The sequence below is a fragment of the Peromyscus californicus genome, unplaced genomic scaffold (assembly GCF_007827085.1).
Source record: "Peromyscus californicus insignis strain IS unplaced genomic scaffold, ASM782708v3 Scaffold_1__1_contigs__length_55948999, whole genome shotgun sequence".
Taxonomy (NCBI): Eukaryota; Metazoa; Chordata; class Mammalia; order Rodentia; family Cricetidae; genus Peromyscus; species Peromyscus californicus.
In genome coordinates, this window is record NW_026294492.1 from 35271097 (window position 1) to 35297270 (window position 26174).

Sequence of the window (26174 nt, forward strand, 5' to 3'; positions counted from 1 at the left end):
GTTGGATTAAAGGAAAGAGTACAAACACTGACAATGGCCTAAGAAACCGCACTACCCATGCCCACTCGAGCAGCTTTTCATTCTGGTCACATCTACCCGTGTGTGTCCTCCAGAGCTTTTAACGGCCTTGCTAAGGCTCTAGGCTCTGATGCTCCAGTCTCCCTTACTTTTGACTCTGGCATAATACACATAGTCATTTTGTTTGAGGAGGTAGAGATTGGTGCTGTTTCAGTAGACATCAGCGGATTCCAGCAAAGCCAGGTGTCTGCTGTGGGAGCTGGCCATGTTGTTACCACAGTTAGTAGCTGCCGTTAGGATGGGTCAAGACAGCCAGCAGAGATGCCTCGTTGGATGCTGTCTGTCAAAGCCTTTAGATTTCCTTCTTATGTGAAAAACTATGAAGAAACAAAAAGCCCCCAAATGGGAGTGATCTAGAGGGTCACACATCTCCCTGGATACTCCCTGGATACTCATGTAATCTAACTTTAGGATATGTGCAACCATCGGCTCAATGACGGATGTGTTTGATTCTAGGTTAACCACAACACTTGGCATTTGAAACAATTCTAAACTAGCTTCCTCACTAACAGGAACAACAAAAAGTAGTTGCCTACTTTAAATCTACCCTGTTGTCAGCTTGCCTGTCATTGTCTCTATGCAGACAGCTCTGTGTGTGTGTGTGTGTGTGTGTGTGTGTGTGTGTGTGTGTGTGTGGTGTCATCTGGCTATAGACTGTCTGCAGGCTGTCAAGTTCAATAGGTCCAATTCTGATAGACACATCGATAGGGAGCCAAGCCTTTACTGGAAGGATCGTGTGATGTGATGAACCCAAATGACCACAGAAATCTAAGAGTAGTGTGGGATTCTGAGACTTTTTCAAAACAGCATCCTTGCAGTTGGGCAGAGGTGACTCCTACCTATCATCTCAGTCAGGATGCTAAAGCAAGAGGGTTGCTGCGAATCTGACACCAGCCTGGACCACATAGTGAGTTCCACATAGGCTTGGGCTGCAGAGTGAGACCCTCATCTCAAATAAATAAATGAATATTTTAAAAATATCACTCTTGTTTAGCTAGTGCTTTTATGGAGCCCCGGTGGGTAAAGGAGGCCTTTTCTTCTGTGAGGTAGACTCTTCTGGCTTAAACAGAGACCACTAAGAAATAAGATATTTCTTGTACCTGAGTAACATTTAAGGTAGTGGTTCTCAACCTTCCTGTTGCTGCAACCCTTGAATACAGTTCCTCATGTTGTAGTGACCCCCAACCATAAAATTATTTCATTGCTTCTTTATAACTGTAATTTCTACTGCTATGAATCATAATGGAAATATCTAATATGCAGGATATCTGATGTGCGACTCCCAAGGGGGTCACGACCCATGGGTTGAGAATTGCTGATTTAAGGGACTGTCTTCTTCTGTGACATGGGTTTTGGAGAAGGTGCTTTCTTGAATAAACTGTTAATTAAAATGTTGTGATGCATTTTTTTAGATCAATAATTCAGCTACTTAAATGTCGCTATGGGTGCTGCTCTCCCTTGGTAGCAGATGTCAGGAATATAGCAGAAATGCCAATCATCGATTAATAAATCTCTGCAATATTAATGAAATAGTAAGGTCTTGAGACATTATCTTTTTAATGTTCTCAGCTTGCATGTGCTTCTAAAGGTGCTTCATCAGTTCTCTGATGAGCTTGTTGCTCTTCCGTGAAGCCCTGCCACTTACTACTCTTCCAAAATGGTCACCAAAGCCCCACCACAAAGAGTTTAAAGGAGGTAATTGTTGTTGGGGGTTTTTACTCTTTTGAGGGGCCCACCACCCAGCTCCCAAATAAATCCCACACACTGCCTTATTATTACTTATAAATGTCTGGCCTTAGCTTGGCTTGTGGCTAGGCAGCTCTACTAACTTATCCCGTCTAGCTTTTGCCTCTGGGCTTTTACCTTTCTCTATTTCTGTATACCTTCATTATTTCTTACTCCATGGCTTGTTGTGTAACTGGGTGGCTGGCCCTTGATGTCCTCTTCTCCTTTTCTTGCTCCTCCTCCTTCCTCCCAGATTTCTCCTTCTGTTTATCCTCTCTGCCTGCCAGCCCCACCTATCTCTCTCTCCTGCCTCAATATTGGCCGTTCAGTTCTTTATTAAGACCATCAGGTGTTTTAGACAGGCACAGTAACACAGCTTCACAGAATTAAACAAATGCAACATAAACAAAAGTAACACATTTTAAAATAATATTCCCCAACAGACAATAAGAGTGTTTGCTGTGTGTCTTGGTAGTAGCACAATCCTGCAAAGTTATATGCAAACGAGAATATATTTCAGGGTTTCAGATAAGCATTAATTAAAATAAATTCCTTTGAGGGGCTAAGAGATGGCTGGGCGGTTAAGAGCACTTCCTCCTCTTCTAGAGGACCCGAGTTCCAGTCTCAGCACCCAAGGGAGGCAGCTCACAACCACCTGCAACATCAGGCCCTGAGGAGCCCAGTCCCTCTGTGGCCTCTGAGGGCAACTACACACACATGCTGCACACAGACACATACTTATACATATGAATTTAAAAAATGAAAATAAATCTGCAGAAAAATCTTGAAAAGAAACCCACTTAAGAACATTTTAAAGTTCTATTTTTAGGTATAAATTCACAAAGGCAATAGAATTTGAGAGCATGTAGCAACAGTATTGGTTTTGAAACTGGGAGGTAAATGGTTGAGAAGTCATTAAGCTAACAAATGGGAAAGGTTTTGATATCTGTCACATTTCTTCAGATATCTGGTAATTCATTTCTAATTAAATGTAATGTAGGACTAGAAAATGCTGATTGAAGGTGGGGGAAGCTGAGTGTGGGGGTGAGCTGCTGGGGGAAGGGTTTAGCATTCGATCTATATAAATTTACTTGTCTCTCCATCCTACTTTTGGTAAATACCTTGTTAGGGATGCGAACACACAGCACACGGTCCTTTGTAAATGGCCTCCCTTACATAGGGTGCTTTTGAGTTCATCCCGTGTTGCAGCGTGTGTTGGCATGCCACTAGAAATATTTTACACACTTTTTTTTGTATAGGGATTTTTTTTTCTTTTTTTGGAAGTGGAATTCTGAACTCATGCAGTCATCTAAATTTAACTCTTTAAGGTTCTGAGCAACTGCAAGACGGTTTTGCAGAATTACATCACTTTACATTTCTGCCGTAACCTTGCCCACACTGTTGTTATCTGACAGAAACTATAGTCACCCTGGTGGGCCTGAAGTATCTTGTCTTAGTCTTGATTTGTAAGGATACTTTTAAATTTTTAACATTATTTAAAATAAAATAGGCATGTTTGCCCTGGCTGTTGCTTGCCCACCAGAAAGAGACAAGACAAGACCTAATTGCTAAACACACCATCCACACACTCTGATTGTAGGGTATAGAGAAATCCAGCCGGAACCAGGCTGGAATCCTGCTAACTCGCTCTCCTAGTGCCAGAGGGTGTTATAGAGGCTGGGGTGGGGGTCGGGTGGAGGGTGTCTTCACCAGTCTTCCTCAGCTGTGGATCCTGTAGCTCCACTACTGACTAACAGAGCAAGAGGTGCCCACTGGGGCAATAGTAGCAATTGGTGACAAGGGTGAGATCTGAAGCCTGCTCCTCAGGAGGGATTCCACATCCTGAACTACATCCTGGTCAAAAGCTCATGGCTGTGGAGGCCATAGGTCCTAGTTAGGGAAGCTATGACTATCGTTTTGCTAAAAGAACACAATATGCCCATCAGAATAGCTTCTAAATGAATATGCTCATACCGTAGATTAGTGAGCCATTGCCTTTGGCCAGAAAAGCCCCTTTCTACAGTAGACAGCGGTAACTGCATGACTCATTTCTAGCCAAAGTGCTGGCCACTTGGGATGCTCAGCCATGAGTAGGACTTTTCTACGTGTGCCTCTAAGGACCCCTGCAGAACACTGCAGAAGCTGGGCAAGAAGGATGTAAGGGATGAAGGAAGGTGTGTGGCAAGGTGTGTTGTCTTCAGAACTTGACATTGCACCCTTGATCTCACAGCAGGTGGGATTAGTGGCAGGATGCCCATGCAAGACTGGGCCTGTGGGCATCCTGCCGTATGGGGAAGAGGGACCGAAGAGGCCTGCAGGAACCTATAGGCAGTTAATAGCAGTAGTCGGGAGGTGTATCTATGGGGATTTAATGATGCTGAGGGAGAAGGGGACATTTTCTTCAGCGGTGTAGCCACTGGTGGGGAGCCCATCCATGTTCCGGTGAGCAATCCCTCACCTGAGATCCTGTAAGGAACCCTAATGAAACTCACTGAGTCGTCAAGTGCTGAAATAAAATGAAAGTAGATAAGGGTCGAGAAATAGAATCAGCAGCAGCAGAAAGGGATGGAGGGTCGGTATGAAAAAAAAAACTTGTATATATGTGTGAAAATGCTCTAATGAAACCCATTATGTATATAGTTAACTTATGCTAATAAAATTTGTGATTTAAAATAGATTGATAAGGCCTTGTCTTGGGGAGACATTGAAGAAACAAATAGTCTTCAAAAGTGGTTTATTACTGTATGTGTATATGATGGAGAGCAGGTACACCTGAGTTCATGTGTGGAGGTCAGAGGACAATTCTGTGGAGTCATTTCCCAACCCCTTTCATTTTCACATATGACCCAGGACTTAGGTCATGAGAGCCAGCCCAGAACAAACATTCTTCCTGGGGATGTATGGAGTGTACAAATTTCACGTGGGACAGTTACATATACATCCAATGTCCCTTATCCTAAAAGCTTGGCACCAAAGGCATAGATTTGGGATCATTTTAAATTGGGGGATATCAACATGTACATAGTATCTTAAGAATAGAGTCAAAGTGTAAACATGAAGTTCCTCTGCTTCGTATGTATTTCATACAAGTCACTTGATGGTTGGTTTTATATAATGCTTTTAATGTAGCTTTGTTTTGACTGATGTCACCTAAGAGTGTGTGTGGAATTTGTCATCATGCAACCACTCAGGAAGTTTTAAATTTTGGAGTATTTTGAATTTCAGATTAGGGCTACTCAACTTGTTTATCAGATTATGGACTACACTCAAGTTTTTAAGGATTTTTTTATTTTTATTTTCTATGTATGAATATTTTATCAATGTATATGTATGTGCAGTATACGTGCCTGGTGCCCTTGGAGGCCAGAAGAGGTTACACACACTGGAACTGGAGTTAGAGATGGTTGTAAGCCATCATGTGGGTGCTAAGAGTTGAACCCCAGTACTCTGCAAGAGCAGCAAGTACTCTTAACTACTGAGCCATTTCTCCCAAACCTGTACTTGACTTTTGATCAGATATCCCATCTCTAAGTATAGGGGGAAAATATGTTAGGAGAAGGTATACCCTTCTACTGCTACTTATAGTCTTATAATATTACAAACTTCGAACCCAACTTAACTGTCTAGTAAGAGGGCATGAGTTAATTGAATGATGATGCACATGAGAATATCTAGGCAGTCAGTACAATTGATACAACTAGATTGTGAACTCAGTGTCATGGATTCCTCCTACACCTTATTGAATGGGGGCAAAATCAAGTTACTGAATCCCTGCATGAGAAGATCCCAACTGGGTGAGATACCTTTATGACTAGAAAGGGTTTTTGGAATGATGTCTAAAACATTAACAGTGATTATATTGCTAATGGTAGAAATTTAGCCTTTTGATCTTTGTATTTAACTTAGTTTTTAAAAAACCACTCTGTAATTTCTTGAAAAAAATATAAAACGAGTTGAAAAGACTATGCGTTTTAGAAGTCACATTCTTTCTTCAGTGGGGCTTGAGCTTTAGTTAAATACCTTTCCCCTATCATTACTTTTTTAAAACCCTCACAGCCATGTACTCAGGGCATAAAGAAATTCATTCTTGTGGTGATTATACCCACTTAGTGAGAACACTGTCTTGGCTCTTCCTTCGGCGAATTTCATTATGTACTTTGGTCTTTATGGAGTTCTTTTTGTGTGGAGGTGTACGAGGTCTTAGGACTTTGGGATCCTGACAAAGCAAAGGTAAAAATGGTTCTCTGTCTGTCCTGACTCTGGGGATAATGGCTGTGGTCTGCACAAATTCTCTCTTCTACCTACTATTCTACCCTCCTTTGCAAGAGGCCAACAGTGCCCCCCTGTTTTTCCTTTGTGCTTATTATGAGCTCGGAACTGTTCTAAGCACATTGCTTGTGTTTGACTCACCTGTTCTGCATCCTATGAAGTAGATGTTGCAATGATTATGCTTTACAGATGAAAAGCCCAAGGCACAGAGATTAGGTAACCTATCCAAAGTCTCCGAGCTAGCAAACAGCAGAGCAGGGACCAGAGCCTATTCAGTCTGGTTTCAAAGTACCTGTGGGCTTAACTGCTACACTCAACTACCTGTATGCCTTCCTTCTAAATGTGTTTCCAAATACTTCTTGTTGCTGCTCCTTGTTTTTTCCCCATGTTGTCCTTTCCACTGGTAATGCCAGGAGGCTGGAGTAGCAGGTGCTCACTGGAGCCACCTCTTCATTCACCACCCACCACCCGCTGTCTTTGGTGACGTTCGCTTCTTTTACATATTCTTCTCTGAAATGTTTAGATTTCTTAACTCTTCAAAGTAAGAGATCTATCTCGGGAGAAAAATCAAGTCTTTTTAATGTCTTTAACTTTGTGCTGAGTGCTGAGACATGGCTGCTGTTTCCCAGGGCCATGGGGCATCCTTAACCTCACACAGGAAGGCTGGTAGGAAGGGGGAGGGGGGGGAGTCCCCAACTGATGGCTAAGGCTGATTTCTTTGGAGGAAACCATAATTTTTATGAGGTTATAATTTATTCTAATCATATCTAAGATGATATAGGCTCATTATAAAAATTTTGGAAAATTTAAAAAAGTATAGAGAAAAATTTTAAAGCACACATAATCTGACCATCCTGTGTCAACCACTGGTAACTACGACTTCCAGCATATTTACCTGGAAGGAGTTCTTATCCATTCTTGAACTTTAGGTCTTCTCAATAAATGTGTAAGTGATGATTTTAGGAAATGTCTGTCCATGCAGTTTAGTGTAAAGGCATGCCAAAGTTGGTGAAATTAATGTCTCTTAATCTTATACTGCAGTTTGATGTTTTAATTAAAGAAATGGAGGAATTATGGATATTTTAAGACCTTATTATGAAAAGGTGTAGAAAGATAGCATGAAGCCGGGTGGTGGTGGTGCACACCTTTAATCCCAGCGGGAGGCAGAGGCAGGCAGATCTGTGAGTTTTAGGCCAGCCAGTCTACAGAGTGAGTTCGAGGACAGCCAGGGCTACACAGAGAAACCCTGTCTTAAACTCTGCCCCACCCCCTAAAAAAAGAGAATGACCTCAGCAGTTTTATTTGCCCCTTAAAGTGAATATTTATTTGCCCCTTAAAGTGAATATTTCCCCATTCTTTTTCCTTTTCCCAACAGGAAATATATATATGTGTGTGTGTGTGTGTGTGTGTGTGTGTGTGTGTGTGTGTGTATGTGTGTGTATATATATATACATACACATATATACATATATATATAGCAAGCCTTCGACTTATGTGTGTTAATTTTGTATAAATAAGATTAAGATCCGCTTGAACCAAGTCAACATTTAATTTTGATATCTGTAATGTTGGTTGTTGTGGTTGAAATTTAGCAAAGTTTATTGAGGCTGCTCTTTGTCACTCTGGGGACAGGTACTAACACTGGCCACCGTAGAAACAACAGCCAAGGAAACTCATGGTCTGGCTCACGGCAAGGAGCCACCATGTTAAGTGTGGTTTGAGCTGCGATGGCCTGTGCTGAGCCTTCCTTTTAAAAGCTAGTCTGGAAGAAAAAGACTGTGCAATCCTAACATCTCCCCTCCTGTGTTTCCAGGCATCTGGCCGTCTGAGGAGGTTTTAGCTTACTACTGCCTCAAGCACAGTAATATATTCAGGTAAGAGCCGCACTTAAGAGATATTTGTTTAGCCCATCATGGTTATTGAATCTGCGTATGAAAAAGTGGCCCACTCTACAGCCTTGAAGCTGTAAATTGTCGAAAGGAAGAAAGAGAGAAAAAAAAAAAAGGAAAAAGAAAAAGTTCCCCATGAACACATGTTGCTTCTGAAAAGGGGTCTGCACTGCCTTCGGGTGCAAGCGAGCACGCACAGCAAGCTTTTTGCTGTGTGTCAAAGGCTTTTGATTTTTACTCAAGGCATTTTATTTCGCTTTGATTTGGGGGAAACAAAAGGGGGGCGCAATCAATCCTTGCTGATTGTGAAGGTCAGAAAAAGAAAAAGAAAAAAAAGGCCCCACAATAAACACATTCTTTAACTTCTGCCAGGGAAGTCACTGGCACATTTGAGAAATGCCTCCTCACAGCTATTACTTGAAGATGGTCTAGTTTTAAAGGTATTTCTTGTGTCCTTGACAATATGTATAACATAAATTACTGTACTAAAGAAATCAATACTCTTAGCTGTTAATATGTGTTATGTATCAAACCATGGATGAGACTTAGGAAAGGGGAAAAAAAGGTCCTTTATTTAAAAATTCTGGAGATCTTTGATACAACCAGAAAGTAGAGGTTTGGTTGTTTTTTTTTTCCATTTTAATTATCATTTTATGAACATCTTACATATACTTCCTGAAGAGTCCATTATATTTCATAACAAGCCTTTAGTGGTCATGATGTGTTTTAACCGTATGTTCTTACAGGACTGGGTTGATACCGTGTAATTTTTGAGGCTCTGTGGCTCCATGCTTACCAAGCAGTCTGTGATGGCTTTGAATAACTAAATACACATGAAAACATTTCTTAATATGAATGTCTTCTTTTGCCCCTTCCACCCCCCTCTAATTTTGCTTTTCTTCTCCTCTTGGGATAATCAACTTTTCAAACTGGGAGGAGGAACCGATGTTAAGACTCTCGGCATATAACATCTAAAGAGGGCAGTTCTGAATCAGGGCTACAAAACTGACCTGAAGGCTGGCATTTCCTAAGCTCGCTGTGCTTAACCGCCAGTCAGCAAGCACTGGGCCAGGGCGAGAATGTCACACATTGAGGGCTGATATTTAGGCACAAAGGGGGAAGGTAAGTGTGGAATGAATGGCACACTCAGCCTCAACTCTGAGCCCGGGCGTGACTTCAGCCTGGGTTTGCTGGCTTACGTGTTATGTCCCTGCATTGTTTATTTGCTGCCTTGTGCTGGGGTCAATTGTGATCTAAGTGTTAATTGCTAAATGCTCTTTGTGTAATTGTGCTTTACGGGGGTGGTTCAGCTTTCCAAACTGTTTCAGCTTCTTTTTTTTTTTTTTTTAAGAATTAAAAAAAAAAAACCAGGATTGCATTTATTTGTATGTTGTATGTGACTCTAACATAAGTTCACACACACTCATATCTATTCTTCGTTTACTGTCTGACTGGTTTTGAAGGCATGAATGTGGATTAACAATGTTATCCTTTCCTAACAATTATCTTTCGCTACTCTAGCTAGTTTAGTTCTAAAAGACAGCACCATTGACAAGGGGAAAGAAAGGGGACCTTCTCGGATTTTTCAGCTCAGCGGTGGTAATGTTGCAGTGAACACTAATGAGGGAACCCCCCACTGGCTGCCTGCTTTGTGACTTTTCTATTTCATAATTATTTTTAAAACGCAAAACGACATGAGGTAGCCCAGTCGTGTCTCCACATCTCCCTGGTAGTGTCGCTCTTACTGCAGATGGCAATTTGTTCTTGTAACATATATATGGCTCTGACCATTTCCATCTAATTTGTATGGGTTCTACCATTTCTTTCTCTCTTTCAGGGACCTTGCTGTGTGTGAGCTCGGGGGTGGCATGACATGCTTGGCTGGGCTCATGGTAGGTCTTTTCTCAATTCCAATCCCATTCAGAGGGAGGAACAAAAGAAAAAATGTTCCAGGGCCTCCAACTGCTGGGTCAGAGAACCGTCAACAGCATCAGCCGCGATCAAGCTGCTGGGGTCTTGAGAGACCTTCTAGATTGACTTACTTTCGGATCATATTGATTTTATGGTTGCCTCGATGAGCAGAAACATTTTACCTCAGTGTAGTCAATATCGCTTGTTGTGACATTCCAGGCCTCGCACAGTCTTTCTTTGCCATAGCGAAAGCATTTTTTTTTTTTTCAGATTATAGTCCCATTTGCTAAGATACAGGAATAGCCCGGCGAATCACAGTTGGAGCACCATGAGATAGCTGCTAATGTTTTGCCTGCATTATTACGCCAACAAACATGATCCAGAGCGCTCAGTAATTAGATTCTTTTGAATTAGATTGGCCATTCAGGAACGTCGCTCCCCCATTCTCTGGGTTCTGAGTCATGTATTCGGGAGATATTATGTAGCAGCACAGTGCATTAGACAAGTTTTTATGTCTCTACAAATAAAAGCATATTGTTACACTGATTGGCATTTGACAAACCTGTCGCTCTTATACAATGTGTCGAGGTTACAGCCCAATGTGCGAGCATGTCAAAGCTCACAAAAAAATTACCCTCACAAAGCCATCTGCCTGCAATGCAAAGTTATATGAAGGGCATCAGGCAGCCAGACAGAAGCAGGCTGAAAGGCAGAGTGACAGCCTTGTATGATGGCTCCACTAGATAAACAGGAGCCCACAAATGAAAGCCTCTCAGAATGCCATCATCCGCTGTCACAATGCAATTACCGAACAGAATGATAGCAAGATAGAGGCTCCCGCAAATGGAATGATAAAAGTATTGACTGATTTGATTGAATGATTAAAATAATGCAGACATAAAATGAAAAAAGATTGAAGATTGTTACAGAGGACTAGGTGAGGAGGCATGATACTGAAGGCTTGTCACCCTGTCTTCCCTTCCACACAGACAAGCATATTTGCTCATTGTTTGCTGTACTGTCTCTCTCTCTCTCTCTCTCTCTCTCTTTTTTTTCCAGGTTGCTATTTCTGCAGATGTCAAAGAAGTTCTGTTAACTGATGGAAATGAAAAGGCCATCAGAAGTATCCTTATTCAGATAGAAAGCCGGTTGGTTGTGCTCATTCCCAACGCCCCCTCCCCAACTACCCCCACCCCACCCTGGGCTGAGTAACAATTGATATAAAGAAAGACAGCACGAGGTATTAAAAAAGAGCTCCCCATACACATGATCAGTAATTAAGAAAAACTAGAAATATCTGGATTCACTGCGGTTGACTGTATGTTTCTTTTCATAGGGCTTACAAGACACTTCTCACTGAAGGAGCAAGCGTGCCTGTGTTTTGTGCACCTCTCGAGGCAATTCAAAACCTTATTTCATAATTTCGAAGCATTCTTGCTCTTTTATTTTCATTAAGATCTTCCATCACAAAACAGATTAAAATTATTATTTGCTTTCTTTGATGTTGCCTGTAAATATGAATGCCTAGCTTCTATACATGTGATATTACACACGCCAGTCATACGGTACCTGCTAATTGCTAAGGAGTTGCCTGTATCCCTCACTGGAAACAGCTATCTTTTCTTCATTAGCTCCTTTTATTTAGGATTAAAAAGCTATCTCTTTTTTTTCCTGCTATGCTATTACAGTTCAAACCTCATTAGATTATGCTTTACTAATATGTACACAGAGTTCAGAAAATTGAACTGTACTTTAACTAAGAAAGCAAGCATAATTTACGGCGACTTTCGCAGCCTAGCTGATGTGCACAGGGCAGGTTGCAGCCGTCAGAAATGGAGAGGAGAAAGTGGTGGAAGATCTGTTTGCTTTGGGTTTTTTTTTTTTTTTTTTTGACATGGCGAGGAAGACAGGACCCTTATTTGAATTTTTAGTCCCTTCAAAGGCTTGAAGCAGCTTTGAGTTTTGTGGCATTTTTACATAAAGCCTATTTTTTATTTCCTTTCCTCCTTCCTCCGCTCTGTAATTTTTTTTTCGAAAATAAAAATTCCCAGCAGCTCCATCAGCTGCTCACATAGGAGGAAGGAGGAACGGAAAGCTTGGTAGCTAATATTGTTCAGCAGCTCTGCAGAGCCCCACCCAGCTAATTGCCTGACAGCCCAAAAAAAAAAAAAAAAAAAAATTCAGGAAGGAAAAACAGCCAATCACAATCTTTGCCTTTCACACCAGGGAAAGAGATCACAAAAGGTGCTTCCTTTTCTTAAACAGGATTTTAATCATGATCTTGAGACTGTGACAAGTTTTGCTAAATATTCCTGAAGACAGCTGCTGCTGTTCCATTCTCTCTGGTTTCTTCCGTGGTGCCTGTATCATTTCACGGGGCTCCTCCTTGTCAGGGAACACAGAGAGCCATGGGCGCTCTCAGGTACGCCAGCTCAGCCCCACAAGGTGCTTTCTGAGGCCAGAAAGACAGGACGGAATATTGAACAAGAGAGAGCTGTTTTGGGTGCAGAAACTTTCAGATTGGGCCCTGTACCCTGAGATCTTTTCCCCCCTGAAGTCACCAACTGACTTTATTTAATAGGGCCAGAAATCAATTAGAACTTTTTATCATCAAACTGTGGGGGAGCATCTAGAATCAGTATGTAAATTTAATTGTACTAAAATTATTATTGAACTAAACTACAGAGTGTCCAAAGAAGGGAAGCAAGGCTAATGTCATTCATTCATTATGATCGCACCTTCGCGCTAAGTAGAGATGCCATGCCAGTTCCTGAAATCGGAGAGGAAATCTCCGATTCTGCCATTCACTCTGCCGGCCTTTCAAAGAAATGATTGGTACAGCCCCCTCCCAAGAAAATGGATTTTTAACATTTGGTCCTCAGAGGCTCAGCCCTGAGAGTGCTTTATTGTGCTGGGTTTTACAATGGGTTTAATATAGCAGGGTGCCAGAGGGCAGGAGGGAGAACCTTACAATGTAGATGAAGTAGGTCCTTTCAGGATGCAGACCCAAACTGGCCCTGTGTTTTATTTCATCTCTCAGGACCTTCCTGCTAGGGTTTGGTTGTTATGATGGGCTCCTTCCGTGTGTGTGTGTGCCTTTTTCTGTTGTAAGTAGATCTAATTTATTTTAATTAACAGAAAAAAGCATGCAAAAGCCTTAAAATTGGCAATGTGGCTTCCTGCTTTTAATACTAATGTTGTTCGTGATTTGCAAGCAGCTTACAATAGGCATGCCTTGTAATCTGTTTTGCTGAGTGAGGTTAACATGAGTGAGTCCCCCCCCCCCATTTGTGTACCCCTCTCTGTAAGAACAACTCATTCGCCAGCACACTGTCGATGCATAGAGATCAAACAGCTCATTTAGAAATCACTGTTTATGTCTTCCCTTTAAAATTTGAGGAAGTCCAAATTATACAGCAGTTGTAGAATATTATCCAAAAATTACTTTCTAAAAAGTTAAAGGTGGAAGTCGGTAACAACAACAACAAAACAAAACAAAAAAAGGGGGGGAGAAACATCGCCAGAAGCCAGCAAATCTCTAAGCAGAGCTGCTAATTATTCTTAATGGGCAAGATGAGCACATTAAGAAACAAATGAACACACCAGAGAAATGGTAAAAATCAACCTGGCAGTCACTCAGGGCCTGGGTATTAGTCTCATCATTTTAAAATTGTTTTGTTGTTTTTAGCTTCTGAATGGAATGAATCCAACTAGTTTTATTTACTGCTCTCTTGAAGCTTCTATCATTCTGATTTTTTTTTTGTAGGAAAAAAAAAGCATGTTCTGTTATTTCATTTCAGCTTGTTTTATTTTTAATATACGAGGCTCCAGGGAGATTAGTTCTGCACTTACATATCACAAAAGCATGTTAGCCAGTTGTGTTTGTTTGTCTTTCTACGGTGTACCATGGGTCAACGTACCATGGGTGGGCTGTGTCTCTAGCCTCTGTATCTTGGCCCTGGAGAGCTGTGGATCTGAGACTTACTGCAAAGAGATCTATCTAAAAAGAAAACAAGACTTGAGGAAAAATGAACTTGAAAAAATGAACTTTATATCTTGAATATTTTCTCAGACTCATGAGTAGTTTTCCTTAAGGTTTCCCTTAGTCCTTAAGGTGCCTCGCTGGCTTTAATCCAGGGGTCCCCATCCTGAAAACCACCTTTCCTAAAGATACCATCTCATCTGTACCCCCAAGAGTACAAAGGATAAGTAGGAAAGGGGATCATCTGGTTTATGCAGTTCTCAGTTTTGTTTTAATTATTATTTTTTATTTTGTAAGTATAGGTGTTTGGCCTACATGCATATGGGTGCCTTTTGTGAATATTTGGTGCCCACAGAGGCCAGAAGAGGGCATCAGATCCCCTGGAACTAGAGTTACAGATGGTTATAAGCCACTGTGTGGGTGCTGACAATCAAAGTAAGCAGCCAGTGCTCTTAACCACTGAGCCATCTCTCCAGCCCCTCAAATTTGTTTTAAAATAATGTAAAAAAAAATGCCCTTTGATATTTCTCTTTTAGTTCAGTGTAGAAAGCTATCCCCAAATAGTCACATATGATAACTACTCAGTAAGGTGTGTAGCTGGTAAGGACTGTGAGAAAAGAAAATGGGAGGGGAATGGCGGGATAAATTCTGGTTGCTGCAAAGCCCTCTGCAAACCCTAGTCAGTAGAAGTAGAACTGGGGTGTGGGGACTCACCTATAATCTCCACTTGGGCGGTGGAGGCAAGAGGATTAGGAGTTCAAGGCCAGCCTGTGTTATGTGCAACCATATCTCAAAGCAAAAAGGAAGGAGGATAGGAGAGAAAGAAAAGTTAAACACGTGCAGGTGAACAACCTGGTTGGTCAAGGTCACTGATTGATCCGATTCAAACACGCAGCCTTGGCCCGTCTCCTGTAAAAGTCCATAGTGTTTTCTGCAGAGTATTCCAGTACTTGGAACAGTGCTCTTCGGTGTTCTTATGGCTTGTGTGCGTAGTCTCCACGTTGGTTTAGGAGTCTCCAAAGCCAGGTAAATCCCATGGCTCTTCACAGGAGGTACCCAGGTTTAACATTTTTTAAATAGAATCCCTGACTTGTATAATTAATAAATAAAGCACCATGGGTATGATGCAGCCTGTGCTGTGGATGGCTGAGGACTTGAGAATCCCAGGCCATCGCCCTGTGCCCAGACACTTCCTTCAATAGTGATGCCAGCCTTCCGTCTGCTGTGAGTCACACGTGAGCCCTGTGTGCCCCACTGTGCCTCAACACGTGTTTTTGGAAGTCACATTGAAATGAATTCAGTCAGTATTTATGGCTCGTCATTTCAGATGGCATCTCCCTTCCCCTCCCCCAGGCTGAGGGCTGAACTTAGGGGCCACCAGCACAGGAGGTAAGCACTCCACCCTTCAGCCACTGGCTTTTCAAGTGGTAAAGATGTGGCCTGAGTAAGACAGTCCCGGTCCCCACCCTTTGGGGACACAGCTTTTGCCACATTGAGAATGCATTTCCATATATAAAGGGCACGCAAAGCGTGCTGGGCAAAAGTTGGTCTTTCCAATCTAAGGTAAATAGCCACAGAATTCATTCTGAGCATCCAGAGGAGAGACTGAAATGTGAATCTTCATTTTAGGTCCATTCACCAGTCTTTTCATTCCACCCAAGTTTTGTGTTGGATTATTCCAAAATGATAAAGTTTGGCCTGAGTTATGCACCCACCATGTCTTGGACCTCTCCCATGGGACACCAGGAAGCCTATAAAATAGATGTCGTTGTTTCTACTTAGTTTTGGGAGCTCGGAGACGTTAATCTACCCGTGGTCACACAGCAGTAAGTTTCCAAACCAGCATAAGAAGCTGGGCTTCCTCCTTATTACAGGTCTGTTGCCAGCCCGACAAGCTACTCTGTTTCACCACATGTGAGAACACTTGATTGAGGGTTGTCTTGTATTTCCTCAGCACCAGATGATTAAAAAAAAAAGAAAAAAGAAAAGAAAAAAGGCCTGTCGTGTAAAGGTAACATGTGGCATTCCTAACAGCTTTGGTGGCTCCTGGGTGTCATCTCTCAATTTGTTGGAGTAAGAAATAGATTTAAGAGTAGTGTAAAATTGGGCAGTGGTGATGCATGCCTTTAATCCCAGCACTTGGGAGGCTGAGGCAGGCAGATCTCTGTGAGTTTGAGGCCAGCCTGGTCTACAGAGTGAGTTCTAGGACAGCCAGAGCTACACAGAGAAACCCTGTCTCAAAAAAAAAAAAAAACAAATAAAAAAAAGAGTAGTATGTAGCCTTAAATCAGGGGAAAAAATGCCACTTTTGAACATTTAAAAAGTCATTTAAATAAAAATTAATAGGATTTATATTGGGCTGGAGAGATGGCTCAGAGGTTAAGAGCACTGGCTGGTCTTCCCGAGGACCTAGGTTTAATTCCCAGCACCCACATGACAACTCACAACTGTCTGTAACTCCAGTTCCAGTGAATCTCGCACCCTCACACAGACATACATGCTGACAAAATACCAATGCACATAAAAATAAATAAAATCTTAAAGAAAAGAAAGTTAAAAAAAAAAACCCATAGTGTTCTTCCCTCCCTTTAAAACCCCCAATGAAATCGAAGATAATATGAACCAAAAGACAATACATCATGAATTACAGTGTTGTTTTTTTTTTTAATATTTTTGGTTCAAAGAACAATAATGTTCTTTGGCTGCAGAGATGTCTCAGCAGTTAGGAGTGTGTACTGCTTTTCCAGAGGATCCAGTTTGGTTCCTAGCTCCAGGGGTGACCAATACCTCTGGTCTTGGTAATATACACACATGCATCCACATACCCACATACAGACACATATGCATACATAATTTAAAAAGAAATCTTTTTGTAAAGAACAGTACTAGGACCCAGATTCGATTCCCAGCACTCACACAATGGTTCACAGCTGTCTGTAACTCCAGTCTCAGGAGATCTGATGCCCTCTTTTGATCTCCAAATACATTAGGCACACACATGGTACATATGCATATACATAGGCAAAACACCCATACCCATTAAATAAATAAATAATTTAAAAAATAACAACCTGATTAAAAATATATGTATAACTGATAAATACAATTACTGATGACACAATGAGACTAATATTTTCAACAGTATTTTACATATCTATAATATATGCAATTAACCTAAAAGACTTTTGTTGCTATTGTATATGAGTATACATTTTAAGAATGAATATAAACTGATAACTAAAATGGAGCGTCACTCCTGACATGTGCTTTACTCAAGAAGGAAGCTAGAGGCAGAAATCTGGCTCCATTTGAGCCACATGCAGTTGTTTTAACAAGGGGACTGCTCCATCTCATCCGGGAAACTGCAGGAAAGCTTTCCTGGCACCCAGCCCCTCCCACTGAGATCTTCTGGTAGGTGGATGCAGCTCACAGAGCATGATTGGGTCTGTTGTGTTGAACATTATCCTGGTCATATTGACTCAATTTGATTGGATTTCCTTTATTACCCTGAGGTGACACAGGGAGATGATAAAATCTATTATTGGACACAGTGCTATCCAGAAAGACCATCAAAATCTGACCTATAGGGTGGGGGACAGAATAGCAGAGTCTATCTCTTAAGGTAATGTCTTAACATTAACACTGCCATCTTTTCTCTGTGATTCTTTTAATATATTTTTTAAAAGCCCTTCTAAACCACAAAATATATTTCCCGTCCAGTTCTAAAAATAAAGCAGCCTAAATACCGCTGTGAATTTTTCATTAAAAAAAAAAATAACCTCTAGAATATAAATATCCGTGCTTGCTCCAGCCTCGCCACCCAGAGTCACAGGTTTATAAATTGTATAAAGTATATAGTGTTAAGATGTTTACTAAAAATTATTAATAGGTTTTCTGAGTTATATAATTTAACTTCACTGTGACTATTTTATAAAAAAGTATTACCTCGACTAACAAAATAATATGTTTTGCTTGATAGATTAGCCATGTACTCATAGGACGCTACAGGTGTGCCGGGCACATTATGGCAGGCAGTTGGATACCATGGAAACGCAGGGTAGGGTGTGGCTAGGGGAGGGGACTTAATAAAAAACAGTTGTCAGTTGGTTCTACTAATTTTGGGCTTCTCAGAATGAAGATGTCAGCCGTCCTTTCCTGCAAGATTATTTCATCTAGAACGCTCCTGAAATAGACAGAAACCGTAGGCCGATGTGTCATTTTAGTTAATCAAAACAAGTAGGCAAATTAGTCTCCTTTATTTTTTTAATGAATGTAATTTAACGGTATTTAATTTGCATACAGGAAAGTTCACCCAGGGAAAAAAAAAAAAAAAAGAAAGAAAGAAGTCTGCATTATGGCACTTTTGTAAACCTCTACAAAGCCCATCATTAGGAGAGCTAATTGATTTTTCCTCCCTACTCCTGAGGGAGGAAAGCTATCACACAGTACCTGCTTATTCACTCAGAGAAGAATGGGTGTGCCTGGTGGTTCAAGCTGAGACTTGGGTTTCAGAATCCTGTGGTTCTGTTCTGGCAGGGAGATCTTGGCCAGTGTGTGCTTTGAACATTCAGGAAATCTGTTTTTTTCCAAGCAATAGGGGAACATCGTTGTCAGCCTGGTGTCCTCCCCATGGGCCCAATTTCGTGCAGCTTGCAGCCTTTACTAGAATTATTTGAGTCCTTGCTTATTTTTAAACTTGCCTTACTCCAGAAGAGGGATTGGGAGACGTCTTACAGGAAATGTGTCCAAGTCAAATAAATGAGAAGGTGGGGGTATTCAGAAATTAGGAAGCCAGAGGACTGTGCGGAAGCCAGGGACAGAGGTCAGCATGGAGAATAAGACCACGGGAGTGTCTGGGTGTAGGAATTAGTATATTCATTGGCCTCTGTCAGTCCTGGGGCCAGAGCAAAGAGAGAAATTGCAGCACTCACAAACACCTATGCTGCCATTGTGGATCTAAGTCCAGCTTTTCCTGATGATGAACTAGATGTGATTTTCCCAAGGGTCATTGAATGTCATGCAAAGTTTCTCTGATTCAAACACGGCTCTTCTGCATGAGTCCTTCTGTGCCAGCCAGAGGCCAGAGGCCAAAGCAGAACTTCTTCCGGGGACCTTTCACTAGAATGACTTTCTTCTTAAATGTTGCATTTTCTCCCAAAGAGGCTCCAAGTTTTTCTCCACCTCTCTCTTTGCCTCCTCCCAACCCTGTCCCCGCTGCTCCCCTCCCCTCCCCCTACAAGCGTTTGGGAGATTGAAACCACTTCAATTTGGAAAAGTCAACAGAGGCAGCCATTGCCCTCCTTACTGACGGATGGACATCTGTCTTTGGATGCCTGGTTGCCCTGAGGAAGTGACGTAGCAGCTCCTGTTCCCCAGCAGTGGCCTCCAGTACCTCTCCTCTGGGCCCTGCCATGAGGCTAACTAGATGGTCCTCCCATGGGTGGTAAAATTGCAAGCTAGGGAATGAAAAGATCTTGCAGTGGTGAGTCAGCATTTCGTGGCACAGCATTGACCGCTCCTTTCTTTTTCTTGTGTGGATCCCATTGTGATAAGAAGCCAGCGTGTTAATAAGTTCTTTTTCAGTCAGTTGATAGTCTCTGCAGAAGTTTTTCTTAACTCTGCCCTGTAGATGTGGACAGCATCATCGCAAGCAATCAGAAGACGGGCGTGTTTAAGGCTCAGAAAATATCAAGCTGGTAAGATACCTTTCTGCATCCTGTCTGAATTAAAACATCTCAGTGGAAACTGCTTTCTTGATGCTATGCATGAATACAATAATAACAGATAGTGTTAACTGAGCACTTACTGTGTGCCTGGCACTGCTCTAAGCATGTCACATGTATCACCTCATTGAATCGTGTGAGCCTCTCATGAGTCAGGCAGACACTCCATTCAATAGATGAGAACACTAAAACTACATATGTTATAGAACACTCAAATTATGTGTTATCCACTGAGTTAAGATCACTTTGTAGCTCAGGAGAGTTTTGTTTTCATTTTATTTTTTATGTACATGGATATTTTGCCTGCATGTATGTCTGTGTGAGGGTGTAGGATCCTCTAGAACTGGAGTTTGAGACAGTTGTGAGCTGCCATGTGGGTGCTGGGATCGAACCCCAGTCCTTTAGGGACCAGCCAGTGCTCTTAACCACTGAGCCATCTTTCCAGCTCAGTTGGTGCCCAAGATTATGCAGTGTGAGGTTGAGAAAAGCCCAGCTTGGGGCCTTCTTAAGTGGCTTTATTCCAGTGGCCCCCAGCATGGGCAGTCTTGCACCCCTAGGAAATTCTGGCAGTCCCTGGGAACATTTTTTTTTAATTATTATTTTTGTCATGTCTTGGGATCAGAGCAGACATTGTCACTACTGGTTTCTACTGGTCCTGATGTCTAATGGTGGAGATCATTCATAGTGAGCTTTCAAAACACAGCAATAAGAAGCATCTGGCCCAGGGCATCAGTAGTGCTAAGACATCTTGATCTATTGATGGTTTTACCAGTCCAGGAGTCCAGTCCCTTTGGTTTTGTTCGTCCTTTTCCAGGCTAGGAGAACTGCTTTCCCCTAGCAGAACAAGTGTGTGTTGTGTGATGCCCCGCCCTGTGGCCAGTTGACCTAGAAGGAGAATATCACCCGTTGGGTACACATGAAATGGCTGTGTCTGTGCATTTTCCCTTTGTACATCTTGCTACAGATTTTGTTACAGTAGCGGTTCCATTTTGGAATTATTTTATCTTTCACTATTACTCTGGCATCCTTGGGTGTTTTAAGTTTTCTATAGAGGACGCTTGCCTACCCTGACTGTGTAGTTTGAGAAAAACAGTTGGATGAACAGACACAATAGATAAAAAACCGAAGTGATGCTGAGCGCGGTGGCATGGATCTGTAATCTCAACTCGGGAGGGAGACTTAGCAGAGCCCTTCCTCCATGGCTCACACAGCCATCTCCTTCTGGAAAGGACTTCATCTGGGGACATGCTTTTCAACCTGGTCTTTTAGTTATCAATCAAAAGTGCATTTTCTATGTTGTTCTCATTTACATTTATTTAATGCTTAAGGTCATTTGGGACCATTTGAGTGTATTTCAGCATATGGAATCAGGGAATAATAGACTTCAGCCTCATGCTGTGCAGTGAGATTGTGTTTTTACAAGGCATAATGTTGTTTACTGAGTGTTAATAATCACTAATTAATAAACATATCTAGACTTCTCAAATGTTGCATTTTAAGGAATAAAAACGTCAAGTGTTTAACTTGGGGCATGCAATACAATTTTCTGTTATCTCTTCATAAAATAATTAAGTGACATAAAGAAGTAAGATGTTGCTGTTCAGCACAGGGCAGATCCCAAATGCTCAGTGCCTGGCCTTTGTTTAAATGTGTCTGCTCTCAAAAATGCTATTTCTAAATGTATTCTTCTGATACATGGCGGAACATTAAGACATGCAGACTGTGTTTCAATCATCATGCGGAATTTCCTAATGAGAAGCTTGTTGTTGTTGTTGTTGTTGTTGTTGTTGTTGTTTTTCCTTTTCTGCCTTTATCACAGACTAATTGGGATCAGTTTCCTCTTTTGTAAAAACTAAGAGCATTTTATCCAAAGTCTTCTAAAGCATCATCGCAGGACGCAGGGAGGGGCTGAGAGATGGCTCAGTTGGTAAAGGGCTTGTCGTGCAAGCTTTAGGACCTGAGTTCAAATCCCTAGCACCCATGTTAAAACAAACAAACAAACGAAGATGGCTCCATGGTATGTGCCTGTCACCCTAGCACTGGGGAGGTGGGGACAGGAATGTCCTTAGGTCTGGATGACTAGCCAGTCTAGCCAATCAGGTGAGCCTCAGGCTCAGTAAGAGATTCTGTCTCATAAAATAAGGTAGATAAGTGATTGAGGAAGACACTCAACATTGACCTGTAGTTTCTACATGTATACACTCATACACACACCCCAACACACACACACACACACACACACACACACACACGCACGCACGCACGCACGCACGCAGAGGGGTGGGGTGGAGGAGGGCAGGTGAATGACTCAATAAGTGTGATCTTATAGTAGGGAGCTGCTTGACCACTTAACTTTCAGCAGCTAAGGCTGTGAAGCCACCAGCTACTGCCACAGTATCAGCCTTCTTTTCTCTGCCCACTGCTTTCCCACCCATAACCAGCACAATGCGGGTGAAAGTATTAGTTCCGTGAGAGAAGAAATAAAAGGAAACCATTCACAAAAGAGCTCAGATATAGTTCAATATTCTTTTCTAGTGCCTCAATGCATATGCAGAATTTCTCCTCCAAATTGGAGGTGTGGAATAACAGTAGCGACAGATAACTAAGAGGTATTTACCATAGCTACAAAGCCCACACGTGAGCCAAATATTTCTGCTATTAAAAAGCACTTCAAAGCTTGACATGAAGTTTGTAACAGCTGAATGTCTCTTGTGACTTCATTTGCACAGGAGATGTAAAAGCTGAAAGGGGAGTCGTGATATGAGAACCGTGAGCCTGTGAAACAGGGCTTTTCGAAAGGAGCGAGAAGCTGCCCAGAAATTTGACTGGCATCCCATGTTTTGAGTCCCCCACTCAGTGTCCTTAGTAAATACCACCGTGGTTTGAATAAGTGTCCTTCAGCGGCCCATCTGACAAAGGCTTGGGCCCGGTCTGTGGTACTGTTGGAAGGTTGTCGGAACCTTTAAGAGGTGTGGCCAAGAAATGCAGTCTTTGGAGGTGTGCCCTTTGAGGAGGTATTAGGTAGGATTCAGATCCACCCCAACCCTCCGGCTTCCTGATGAGCTGCTTCCTCTACCGCATACTCTAATACTAGAGAATACCTCACCACAGCTTCCAAAAGCAATGGCCAACTGACCATGGACAGACAAAGCAATGAACCAAAGTCCTTCCTCTTTATGATAGTCTCAGGTATGCTGTCACTGTATCAGAGAGCTGACAGCATTTAACTGTCACTTCTGCCTCTGACACAGGGGCAGACCAGGGCTCTCTGGACTCTGAAGCCCCTCTTTAGGAGTGTGAATTAGTATACCTTACTTTAGAGCAGTGGTTCTCAGCCTTTAATACAGTTCCTCATGTTGTGGGGACCCCCCAACCATAGAATTTATTTTCCTTGCTGCTTCATAACTGCTATCTTGCTACTGTTATGAATTGTAATGTAGCCGGGCGGTGGTGGCACACACCTTTTTTTTTTTTTTTTTTGGTTTTTTCGAGACAGGGTTTCTCTGTGTAGCTTTGCGCCTTTCCTAGATCTCGCGCTGTAGCCCAGGCTGGCCTCGAACTCACAGAGATCCGCCTGCCTCTGCCTCCCGAGTGCTGGGATTAAAGGCGTGCGCCACCACCTCCCTGCTTTAATCCCAGCACTTAGGAGTCAGAGGCAGGCAGATCTCTGAGTTTGAGGCCAGCTTGGTCTACAGAGTGAGTTCCAGGGCTACTCAGCTGGTCCTGGACAGACAGCCAGGGGTACTCAGAGAAACCTTGTCTCGGGGTCGGGGGGCTGGAGGGGGAGAACAGCTGTTATATACCAAACCATTTTGCTTCCTCTGATACATTTTAATCCAGTCTCTCTGTGTCAAATACGAAAGTCATGGGAAACATTAATGCTGGCCAGTCAGGGATCCACATACATGAAGCATTCTGTACATCTCATCTCCAGGATCTCAGCAAAGCCATCTGATCGCTCCCCTGTTCATCCATCCATGCAGCTATTCATTCATTTATCCAATGAGTCCAAGGTACGCCTTTGGGAATCTAAATATGGAACAGTTGCGAGTAGTTTGTGAACAAAGGAACTGTACTTCTAAATGTAGGGAGAAATTTATGAAAGAGGAAGGCTATTTACAGCAGCTCAATTGTTGGGTTTATCTAGAGCTGTCTTCAAAACTGTGACTCGAACAAAGAACCACTTGGAGCGTTTGACGTCTGTGCGTTTCTGGGTCTTCCAGAATTGGTGAATAGCATCACTCTCTGGCTAACATTAGTTAACAGTTACACTTTTAAAAATATTAAGCCCTGCCGTGGTGGTAAGAGTAGATTTCACTTAAAAAAAAAAAAAAAAAAAACAACCGTTTGTATTTGTTTGAAAGTTGTGACTGAATTTAAGCAGTGGCTTTTTATTATTCTCCATTTAACCACACGGATTTGTAAACTGTCCAACTTGTTAGAGGTTTTGGAAGCCCTTAATTTTTTTACCTGTGCGGGGTCGGGGTGAGGGACACCAGGGCCAGCCAGTGGTTGGCCCATCACCGTTACTCTCCAAGATTCCTGGCTACCTTCTAGTCCGTTTCCTTTAGAGGTTAAATTAGGATCCAGTTGTTACCTGTTCTGAGCCTCTGCCCTGATTCTCCCCATCTCACCCACTCTTGCCCAGCTTCTGCCTTCTCCTTCAGGTGCCCACACCTCCTGGCTTTGTTTTCTGTCACTATCACAAAAGACCCGAGACGCTTAACTTACACAGAGAAAAAGGTTTCCCCTTGGTGTACCTTTTGGGAGGGTCCATCCAGTACTGAGCGGTTACATTGCTTTGGGTCCCTGAGGGTTGGCAATGGCCGAAAGTGTATCGCAGCGCCCACTGCTCACCTCGTGGTAAGGAAGAAGAAAAAGAGGGAGACCCAGGGTCCCACACTTTGCCTCAAAGGCACGCCTCAGTGACCTAAGGCCTCTTGCTAGACCCCACTCCCCACAGGCCCCACCACCTGTACCATGGTGGGGACCAAACATGAGCACACAGGCTTCAGAGGATACCACCCAGGCCATGGCATCTTATCATTCCCAGCAGGCTTTGTCATTTCTGAGCTCAGTGCTTCACTCCACTCTGTTCTTTTTACCTGATCTTGGTCTCGAACTCATACGTCAGGGGAGTGAAGCACAGGCTGTTAGTGCTAAGGTGTGCCAGCTCTCTCCATGCTCGTTGGTCCCTTCCTTTGCTGACAGGTATTTTGATCACTTTCTGTTTTCCAAACGCTGGTCTAGGCGCCAGTGACGACGCAGAGGGAAAACGGCACCCAGGAACTCCCTGCCTTCTTGGAGTTGACATTCTAGGGAGGGAGGCGACTGATTTTCCTTGAAGACAAGGATTCTGTTTAGTATGGGTTTTGTTTTTTTTTTTCCATTCCCTGAAGCAATTAGTGTATGTGCTCCCCAGAGTGCGAGAGCTTTTAGAGTTTGTGTTCGAAAGACGTGGATCCGGACAATTTTCGGTGGGAGAGAGAAGTCAGGCTCCAGAGAGTCATTCAGACAGCCGCTTCTCCATCAGATAGCGACTTCCATTTCAGGATGGCTTCTCAGGCGGGCGTGTGCAGCGTCTGTAGACAGGCTGACAGTGTGAGCAGGCATTTATCTGCTCTTTGTCAGGTTGAAGAGGAAGGTTAGTAGAAGGTAACCGAGATAAGCCGGCTGAGGGCTCTTTAAGGAATTTCCTGATAAAATATACCTGTTAGTGAGTTTGGCTAAAACTAGGGTAACGGAATCTTGAGAGGGGCAGAGAATTCGAGAAATGAAATGCTGCTCTTCCTTCCTTTGCTGTCTGGCATACAAGAAAATGAAATTACCGTGTGCAGTTGCTTCTGCTCAATTAGCACTTTGGCTCGCTTGCCAAGTTTGCGAGAGAACCCTGGTCCTTACTCTTCAGTTTTACCTTGACAAAAGCATCCTCCAGGAAGGTTACCCAGTGTTACGTATTTTGAAGCAGTCCTTTTTTTTTTTTTTAATGAAAAGGAGCCAGAATTTAACATTTGGGGATTTTTAGGGGGCACTCCTAAATTGCAGTAAATTAAAAGGCCAGGCCTTTTCTTCCAGAATAACATTGCATTGATTCTTTGAGCTTTCTGCCCTACTGTTTACTAAGGTCAGAGTCTCATACCAAGAACTCTTGCATTCCCTGAGGAAATGTCTTCCTGTTTGAAGAGACAACTCTGTCTTCATTTTTTTTCTTTTATTAAGAAATTTTTTTATTCATTTTACATACCATTCAAAGATCCCCCTCTTCCTTCCTCCTGCCCCCCCAGCTTTCCCCCCACAACACCCCCACTCCATTCCCTCCTACAAGAAGACAAGGCCTCCCATAGGGAGTCAGCAGAGCCTGGTACATTTAGTAGAGGCAGGTACAAGCCCCTCCCCCTGCCTCAAGGCTGTGCGAGATGTCCCATCATAGGTAGTGGGCTTCAAAAAGCCTCCTCATGCACCAGGGATGGATTTTGATCCTACTGCCAGGGGACCCCTTAAGCAGATCAAGCTATACAACTGTCTCGCTATACAGAGGTCCTAGTCCAATCCCATGCAGGCTCCACAGCTATTGATCTAAATTTCATGAGTTCCCAC

The 26174-nt window shown here is 42.6% G+C and overlaps 1 protein-coding gene across 1 annotated transcript in view; it reads left to right on the plus strand.

Annotated features, from left to right (window-relative positions):
* The window catches only part of Camkmt (calmodulin-lysine N-methyltransferase), a 372402-nt gene that overhangs the window by 294403 nt on the left and 51825 nt on the right, over positions 1–26174 (plus strand). The window contains exons 4-7 of the mRNA XM_052746461.1: positions 7886–7946; positions 9799–9853; positions 10932–10995; positions 19484–19550. Of these exons, the coding sequence (XP_052602421.1) occupies positions 7886–7946; positions 9799–9853; positions 10932–10995; positions 19484–19550 (247 nt within the window). The remainder of the gene's footprint in view (positions 1–7885; positions 7947–9798; positions 9854–10931; positions 10996–19483; positions 19551–26174) is intronic.